This window comes from Plasmodium falciparum, assembly GCF_000002765.6.
Source record: "Plasmodium falciparum 3D7 genome assembly, chromosome: 9".
Classification (NCBI taxonomy): domain Eukaryota; phylum Apicomplexa; class Aconoidasida; order Haemosporida; family Plasmodiidae; genus Plasmodium; species Plasmodium falciparum.
This window is the reverse complement of record NC_004330.2, coordinates 819,848-830,000: the sequence shown is the minus strand read 5'-3', so window position 1 is coordinate 830,000 and position 10,153 is coordinate 819,848. Positions and strand designations below refer to the sequence as shown.

At 18.6% G+C, this 10,153-nt stretch overlaps 3 protein-coding genes across 3 annotated transcripts in view; 2 read left to right on the top strand and 1 right to left on the bottom strand.

The window, feature by feature from the left end:
- PF3D7_0920200 (CS domain protein, putative) overlaps nt 1–2,271 on the top strand; it is a gene marked incomplete at both ends in the record, with an annotated part of 2,952 nt that extends 681 nt beyond the window's left edge. Inside the window, one exon of the mRNA XM_001352037.1 lies at nt 1–2,271. This exon is cut by the window's left edge and continues 681 nt beyond it. Within this exon, the coding sequence (XP_001352073.1) occupies nt 1–2,271 (2,271 nt within the window).
- A 589-nt stretch (nt 2,272–2,860) lies between these two features.
- Nucleotides 2,861–4,665, top strand: PF3D7_0920100 (chaperone, putative; the record flags this gene model as incomplete). The annotated part of the gene is made up of 9 exons (XM_002808896.1): nt 2,861–2,984; nt 3,194–3,306; nt 3,390–3,454; nt 3,605–3,701; nt 3,814–3,921; nt 4,054–4,107; nt 4,201–4,250; nt 4,390–4,450; nt 4,588–4,665. 9 exons carry the CDS (start codon nt 2,861–2,863, stop codon nt 4,663–4,665), a joined length of 750 nt encoding a protein of 249 aa, XP_002808942.1.
- Nucleotides 4,666–5,407: 742 nt separating this feature from the next.
- Nucleotides 5,408–7,336, bottom strand: PF3D7_0920000 (long chain fatty acid elongation enzyme, putative; the record flags this gene model as incomplete). Its single annotated transcript, XM_002808895.1, has 1 exon — nt 5,408–7,336. The coding sequence occupies one exon, from the start codon at nt 7,334–7,336 to the stop codon at nt 5,408–5,410; it is 1,929 nt and encodes a 642-aa protein (XP_002808941.1).
- Between the last annotated feature and the right edge of the window lie 2,817 nt (nt 7,337–10,153).

Genomic DNA, 10,153 nt, shown 5'->3' with positions numbered 1-10,153 from the left:
AATAATGAGAATAATAATAATAATTGTAGTAATAGCTATTTATCAAACGAATTATTATATAGCCAATATTTCGAGAACGCAAAATTTAATGACATTTTTGATTTTCTTATTAATTGGGCTAGTAAAAAATCAAGCAGCCAAAAAGAATTTGGTATCCCCATTCTTAAATTAAAAACAAATGTTATAAAAAATGAAGATTCTATAGAAATTATTCTAACAGGTTATGATAGCCTTAAATGGGAAGCAGAAGATAGTATAATTTTTAAATTAGGAAATATTAATAAAGGCGTAAGTTTAAATATATATAGAGGAAATATTGCTAGTGGTCTTAAAGGTACATATGGTAGTATGATTAGTTATCTTGTTCAAGAGAGTGAAGAAAGAATTATTAGAAAATTACAACATGATATAAAAGGTCTCTACTATCTTAATCCTTTGACAAAAAATATACAAAATTGCATGCATACTCAATCACCACAAAGTAGTTATAGTTATAGAACTGACGAAAAAGATGTAAAACATATATCTATAAACGAAGAGGATAATAAAAAAGTAAAGGATGATAGTATGAATAAGAATTTTGCATCTGATCATAATAATGAAGCAAACCAGAAGCACATACACCACCATCATCACCATAATAATAATAATAATCGTGTGGAAGAAATAAAAAAAGATAGTGACCAAGAAGATATAATTATAAAAGAATTACAACTCAGTTCAACTGTCAAATTAAGTTGTGAAGATAAAAGTAAAGAACCAAGTTTTATGAAGGATTGGTCAGAAGAAAAAAAAATTGAATTCAGAAGAAATTCTGTTTTAGAATTGAAAAAGAATCTCGAATTAACACAAGAAAATAAACTTTCTTTAAGATTAGAAGATTATATTTCTCATATGAAAAATTCATTTGATCTAACAGATGAAGAATCCAAATTGGTGTGGCAAAAGGGTATAAAAAAGACTGATGAACAAAAGAATAGAGAAAAGTTTTACAGATTTACAGAAATTGAGAATCTAACTGAAAAAATTGGAATGTTTAATGTAGATGAAGAGGATATTGACAACTTTTCAAACATGCATTATGAAAGAATACAAGAAGGTGCGAGACGAGATAGTGATACAAATTATACAAATGATACAAAGAGTGAAAATAATAATAATGATGATGATGATCAAAACAGTTTTTACGATGTTACACCTAATATTACAAATAGTAATAATATCAACCAACAATTCTATAATTGTCTAGAAAAAGAATTATTAGATACACAAAATAAAAAACAAAAGACCTTATACGAAATATATATTCAAAGTAATGATAAAGAAAAAAAAGAAATGAGAGAAAAATGGAGAGTCAACGAAATGAGATTAAATACATTAATTGACGAACTTAAATATTTAGATGATAATATAATCCCAACCGTTTGTAATAATTATCGAGATGTATTATTAAGTGATGAATATCCATGTTTAATGAAAATACGATTATATGAAAAACCTCCACAAAATCAAGAAGAAAAAAAAATTCTGCAAATTGTTAATTCTTTTGTTATGAGTCTTTATGATGATATAAAAATATTAATGGAACATGAAGAAAAAGAACATTTAAAAAAAATCCAACTAATTTGTGAAAAAGTTATACAAGATGAAAAAGGACTTAATGAATTTATTGAATCAATGAAACCATTATTAGATTATTCTTTTCTAGGATATATTAAACACGCAATACAAATGGAAAAAAAAAATATTCAAGCTCAAAAAAAAGATTTTAGACAACACCCATCTGATTGGTTAATCATATTAATGATTATACAAAAAGGTATATATACCATTCTAGAAAAAGACATATGGCAAGATGTTATTAATATCTCTGCAATCATATGTCATGATAATCCAGCTGTAAGAAAAACTATTCTTACTACTATGATAGCATCCATGGCAAAAGCAGATTGGATCTTCTTTAAGGATATTATTAAAACTTTATATAAAAGTGTGGAAGAAAAAAAACTCACAGCTAATCATTTCCCAGATTTCCCACATATTCCTGAAGCCATATTCCAACTAAATTATGATATCGAACAAATTTTACCTGATTGGTTCATAAAAGAAATGTTAGATGAATATGATAAATCCATAGTAGAACAAATGAAGTCAAAAAAACCTCTCTTCTGGAAAATGAAGGAGATAAAATGGGACCCCAAATTTGTAAACAACTTTAAAACGTTGCAGGTACAAAAATATAGGGAATATGAAAGTTATACAAAAAAGTGATCAAAAATAATATTCTAAGTTCAAATGGTCTGTTTTTTTTTTTATAGATACATATGTATACATACATAAATGAATAAATAAATATATATATATAAAAATATATTATTTATATATATATAATTTATATGGTAATTTATTTACTTTTTTATTTAAAAATAAAAAAAAAAAAAAAAAAAAAAAAAAAAAAAAAAAAAAAAAAAAAAAAAATGTATGGTATATATATATATATGTATATGTATATAATACTATATTTTAACAAGTCGACTTAATCCTATTTTAAATATATATATATAAATAAATAAATATATATATATATATATATATATATATTTATATTTTTTTTTATTTTTTTTTATTTATTATTTATTTATATACTTTTTCTTTATATTTAATTATTTATTTTTTTTTTTTTTGTCAAAAATTTTTTTTTCTTTCAAATTTATCAATAAATATGAATATATGTAGAAATAAAAATACTTTTTAAATTAATTGAAAAAATATTATATATATATATATATATATATATATATATATATATATTATATATATGTTGTATATTTATTATTTTATAAATGATTAAAAAAAAGGGATGAAAAAAATAAAGTACTTATCCATATTGTGGAAACACAAAAAAATAAATATCTGTAATCATAAAAATTGTTACACTTATAATTTAGCTCAAAATTTTTTCCATAGTAATAAAAATAATATAGGTTTGTTTATAAAAAGAAAAAAAAAAAAAAAAAAAAAAAAAATTTAATATATAATTTGTTTTAAATGTAATATATAAAACACGTTGAATGTATTATATTATTTCTCATAAAAAGAAAACTATAAATATATATATAGATAAATAGATAATACATACATATATATATATATATATATATATATATATATATATATATTTCTTATGAGTTAGATAGTAATAATTATAATGGAAATATTCTAAGTAACAAGAATAAAGTCAAGCATTTTAAATGCCCCAAATGTAATAACAATATTAGTACTGATACCGTATCTTTTAATTGTGAAGTAATAAAAAAAAGAAAAAAAAAAAAAGTAATAAATTCGAAATAATTATATACACATATTTTGTTAATATATATATATTATAGGTGTGTAAGGCATTATTTAACATTGACATTTTTAGAAACTTTAACATTTTTGAACTCTTCAATATGTAAGAATAATTAAAAAGAATAAAACCAAAAAAAAAAAAAAAAAAAAAAAAAAAAAAAAAAAAAAAAATATAAATATAAATATATTTATTTATTTATATTTAAGTCACCTTTGTTGTAATGTCTTTTCATTTCCTTTTTTCTTTTTACAGAGAAGTGAACTACGATATTGATAAAAGTCATTTAAAAAAAAAGTTCAATGAAATACAAAATATATATCATCCCGATAAAAATGCGCAAAACGTAGAAGTAAAGATATGAAAAATGAAGAAAAAAAAATGTCTATGCATAACAAATATTATATATATATATATATATATAATATTTATTTATTTATTTATTTTTTTTTTTTTTATATTAGGTCGATGAAATAAACGAAGTGTCAAGTTATCTTAATAATGCATATAAGACTTTATCAAATGATGTTGAGCGGGCATTATATTTATTAAAAATGGAATACAACTATATGGTAACCAAAAATTTATGTATATATCAATTTATTTATTTTTCTCCTATATATTATATCTTTTTAGTAAATATTTGTTTTATAAATATCAACGATTTATTTTATTATTATTATTTTATTTTTTTTTTTTTAAAGATATCAGAGGATGAATGCATGGATGATGATGAATTTCTATCAGAAATTATAAAAGTAATAAGGATACCACGCATAAAATAATATATATATATATACATTTTATTTACAATTTTGTTTTATTTGTTTTATTTGTTTTATTTTTTTAAGATTAATGTGGAGATCAGTAAACCAGATGCGAATATTGAATTATTAACAAAGTAAGAATAGAAATAATGTTTATCATAATATTAAAATTAAACTTTCATTTTATTTTCATTTTTCTTTTCGGCTGTATAATATTTCATTACATAATTTTTTCATGTACCTAAAATATTATACTATTAAAACATTTTATAGGGAATATAAACAAAAATATGAGGATTATTCAAAAGAAATAAAATTACATTTCAAAGAAAAGGTAATGAAAAGATTTCATTATAAAGATATTTATAAAAATATTATGAAATATATATATATATATATCCTTTTGTTTTTATTTATTTTATTTATTTATTTTATTTATTTTTTTTATTTTTTTTCATATATTTCCCATAGAATTTTAATAATATATTGAATGTGCTGAAAAAGTTGAAGTTCATAAATAGAGTCCTTGAAAGACTACAAAATATATAAGATTAAAAAATATATTCATGAGACATATATTATGGAATTTATATTATTTTTTCGTTTTTGAAAGATACATTATAATAAAAAAAAATATTCACTTATAAAATATTTATTATTATTATTATTTTTTATTTTTTTTTTTTATAAATATTTAAAGTTAATATGAAATAATTCTTATATGGATATATATTTATATAAAATATATTTTTTTTTTTTTTTTTTTTTTTTGTATTTTTCACACACACATAAGTAAACAATAAATAAATAAATATATGTATATATATATGTATATATATGTTAATATGGGGAACCTATAAAATGGTTCTTGTTAAAAATAAAATTATTCAACATGAATATTTTAATTATACGTATAATATATATATATATTATCTTTTTTATAATTTTTTTTTTTTTTTTTGTTGTTTGTTTTTTTCAAAGGGTAGACGCCTATAAAATATATGGTTGTAATATTAATTGACTTATTTTAAAAATATGAATTTATATAAGTGTAGCATATTGCTTAATTAATATCATATATTATATATAAAATATAAATAAATAGACAATATTAATATATATATATATATTATAATTATTCCTCGGAATAATATATTTTTCATTTTTATTTAAATGGCTACCATAAAATACTTAACATAAAGAATAAACATGTTAAAATATTAAATCGATAGAAGGTAATATATGAAGAATGACATATATATATATATATATATATATATATGTTTTAACCTTATCGTGTGTGTATTTTTCCTGTTTTGTTAAAAATTTTTGCAGAATGTATTTCGATTATCCACCGTAAAGCTCCATGTACACACAAACCTAATAATGCATCGTTATATACCTTTAATCCATAATATATTGGTAATATCAAAGAAACAATATAAAATAAATAATTTTTAAATATATATTTAATAATAGAAAAAAGGGTTATATTTTGATGCGTCTGTTTCAAGCTTATAGATGACGTTGAAGTTAATTTTGTGGATTCTATATTTGAACTTTGTATATATTTTTTGTTGTTTTCTCTTTTGCTATTTTCTAAATGTGGATACAACATATATTCATTAGGTTGTTTTGAAATAATGTAAAAAATGATAGATGAATTATATATATTTTTTATAAACGTACGTATATAATTTATTTTGTTATTCTTATTTTTTCTACATGTATTATGAATTGTATAATGTTTCATATTATTATGATGATGATTATTATTGTTATGCTTGTAGATCCTTTGTTCTGGTACACCGTTTATAAGTTTTTGTAACATATCATTATTAAGAGCTTCATCATTACATATTTTATCATCACTACATATTTTATCATCACTACATATGTTATCATCACTACATATGTTATCATCACTACATGTTTTATCATCACTACATATGTTATCATCACTACATATGTTATCATCACTACATATGTTATCATCATTACATATTTTATTATCACTACATATTTTATTATCACTACATATTTTATCATCACTACACATTTTAGTAACATCCTTTTGGGCATAAACATCATGTACAGCATCATTTGTCATTTGCTTAATTTTTTGTGAATAAAAATTAACAAAGAAAAAAATATGATCATGAGCATAGGTAGCTATACCATTAAAACACAATAATATTGTTTTAATCAATTTGATGGTTATGATTTTTAAGAGAGCCACATTAGAAAAATATTTGATTTTATATCCTGTGAATAATTGTTTTTGTTCCATAAGGTCATTTTCTGTTATTTTATTTCTTACGTTTTGATAATAATGTGTATTAATATAAAAGGATAAATTTAAAAGTGTTAATGTAAAGAAACAGCCTATAGAGACTTCAATAAATAATCGTAAGATGTCCTTACTTTTACATATCATAATAAATCCTATAATAGCTAAAATATGTATACTTATTAAATAGGTAGCTACACTACTTTTAATATTTCTATAATAATTTGAGAAATAGAAATTTAAAAAGAGAATAGCATATGTTAAATATAAAATAAAACTAGCCATTGCATTACTTACATACAATGGATTGTCTACATTTTTAATAGCATAGTAAGATATATATATTCCAGCAAACATTTGGAATATCTGTAGACATGTTATAAACTTTCTTATCTTTGTTAAAATACGAGGAAATATATATATAAACCCAAAATAAAAATACATAATACTATGTACTATTAAATTTAATAATACAAAATAATGTGCATGAGAAACTAAAATTTTCTGGGAATATAAGCAATATATAACAACACTTAAATGATGATAACTATGTAAAAAAGTTAATTTCTTCTTTTTCAATATTAAAAATAAGGTATCTCCATATTCTACGACTTTTGTAAGTGTAAATATTGTAATTACAGCTCGTGTTTCAGGACTATATTCAGATTCTTCAACTATTATGTATTTCAATATATTCTTATCGTATATAGTAATTAATAATACACCTACAAAGGATAAGAAAGATAAACTTAAATTCCATAAAATCTTTAAATATTTCATGTCCATTTCTTTTCTCTTTTTCATTATTTTCTGTAATAATAAAATACATGGTATATATAATAGAGATATCATTAGAATCGTTTTCTCATATTTAATGGCTAGTTCCCTCCCTTTTTGAGGTGTCCAATAATATTTGTTGATGATGCTCATATTTGAAGTAGCAAGGGAAAAAGAAAAAAAAAAAAAAAAAAAAAAAAAAAAAAAATTAATATATATAAATATATATAAATATATATATATATATATATATATATATATATATATATATATTTATTTATTTATAATTATAATTATATTTAAATTTTTGTATGAATATGTAAATAAAATTTTGTTGATATTTAAATTAAAGTACGTTTATATATAGGATATAGGAAAATAATAAATTTATTTTAAGGCAAAAATGTTCATATGGATCTTTCATTAAATATTTACACTTGGTATTTAAAATTGTTATTAAAAATATTTATATATGTAAGTATTTATATATTTTTTTTTTTTTTCTTTCTTTTTTTTTTTTTTTTATATTTATTTATTTATTATTTATTTTATGTTTGTTATGCATTTTATATTAAGGCATGCGTTATATTAAACATTGACATGTCGAAGTACTCAAGAAGCATACAATTTGGATAAACAGATATGCGTACATGTATATAATGACATAATAATATATATATATATATATATATATATATATATATTTATTTAATCATTGAGATATTTAGATATTGTGTTTGATTTTAATTTTTTAAAAAATCAAAAAAAAGGAAAAGAAAATATTTTGTATTATCATTAAATACACAACGATTCCTTTTATTATTTCCACATAAAAAACCTTTTATATTTTAAGTGTATTTATAATATAGAACACTGGAAATAAAAAAGAGAATAAATAAATTAATAATATTATTAATATGCTTTTAATTTAATAAATATATATAATATATATATATATATTTATAAACCCCGTAAATTATGAGTGTACGTTATTTTTTAAAATGTTCATGTTAAATTACCGTGGACCAAAAAAAAAAAAAAAAAAAAAAAAAAAGAAAAAAAAATTAATATATATATATATATATATATATATCTTCTTTATTTTAATTTTTATAAGGAAAATTTTTCACATTTTTAAGGTATCAATAAAAAAATAATTTTTCACGTATTTCCATAATATATCCTAAAAATATATATAATATATTATTTATCAATATTATAACGTGACATACCACAAGTTTTACCTTTTCATTTTTTACTAAAAAATTGTATATTTCTTACATAATTATGTATTTTTTTTTTTTTTTTTTTGCATACATTTTTTATTTCCTCTATATAATTGTAATAGAAAAAATAAATATTAACATAAATAAATTTGATAAAATTTTTGCCATATTAATATATATATATATATATATATATATATATATGTATATGTGTAGGCATATTATATATATTTTATTTTTTGTATTTTTTTTTCAGAAAGTTTTATAAGGTGATATATATGATTATGCATTTATGTATGCAAAGGATATATTCAAGAGAAAAAAAAAATATATATGTATGTAAATATATATATATTATACATTTTAGACATGAAAAGAAAATACGTATTATTGAAACATAAAAATATGAACTATAAAGAATTATATTATATATATATATATATATGATATCTTTCTGTTTTAATTTTATGGTTTTAAAAAATGTACGCAAGTGCGTTAATTTCATATATTTCCATAAATATTATATACATTATTATGTATATATTATGTTACATATATATATAATTTTTTTAATTTTTTTTTTTAATATATACATTACGTATTCGTGCATATATATGTCAAGATATTCTTTTATTTTATTTATTATTATTTTTATTTATATTTTTTTTAACATAAAAATATATAAATATTTATAAATATAAAAATGAAAGAAAAAAACAAAAAAAAAAAAAAATGAGAATTATATAAAAAATAAAAATATATATATTATATATATATATATTTATTTATTATTTTATTTTATTTTTTTTTTTTTTTGTTATATGTATATATTAAGGAAAAAAATGAGCATATATGATAAATAAACACTTGTTTGTTTTTTACCATTAAAAAAAAAAAAAAAAAATATATATCATATATATAAATATATATATATATATATATATATATATATATTTTTAATACATTTCAATTCTGTATATTATATATAAAAATAGTCTTAAAATACCCCGAAGAATCTTAACTACATAATTATATATACATGTGTATATATATATATATATATATATATATATATATATATGTATGTATTTATTTATTTTGTTAATTATTATTCGTGTGACATTTTTATTTTTTTTTTTTTTTGTTATTTTTATATATACAATATGTTGTTAATCAAAAGACGTGGAATACGTATGGTTCAAACAAAAATATACATATATATATAATATATATATTACCACTTTATATTTTTTTTTATTAATTTTTGTTTTTAATAAAAGTGTCTTTTGAGTTACACATATTTGATATGTTCCCCTTCCCCAATTTATATATTTATTATTATTATATATATATATATATATATATATATATATATATATTTTATACCAACTCAATAATTTATATTATGAAATAATATATATATGAATATATGTTCATTTAATTTTTTGGTTTTATTTTTTTCCTATTTTGTCCATTTGCATTTTTAAATCTTGTTTTATTCCCAAAGGGTGATAATTTTTTTTTTTTTTTTTTTTTGCTTATGATATCTTTCCGTTACTTTTTCTGATATTTTGGTTTGTTATTATTTGAATTGTCATATGTTAAATATATATATATATATATATATGTATATATTTATTTATTTATTTATTTATTAAATCTTTTGATGTTTGTACCCCATAATATATATATTTCCCTTTTGTGGTAATTTATTGCATTATTATTATTATTATTTTAAATCTTG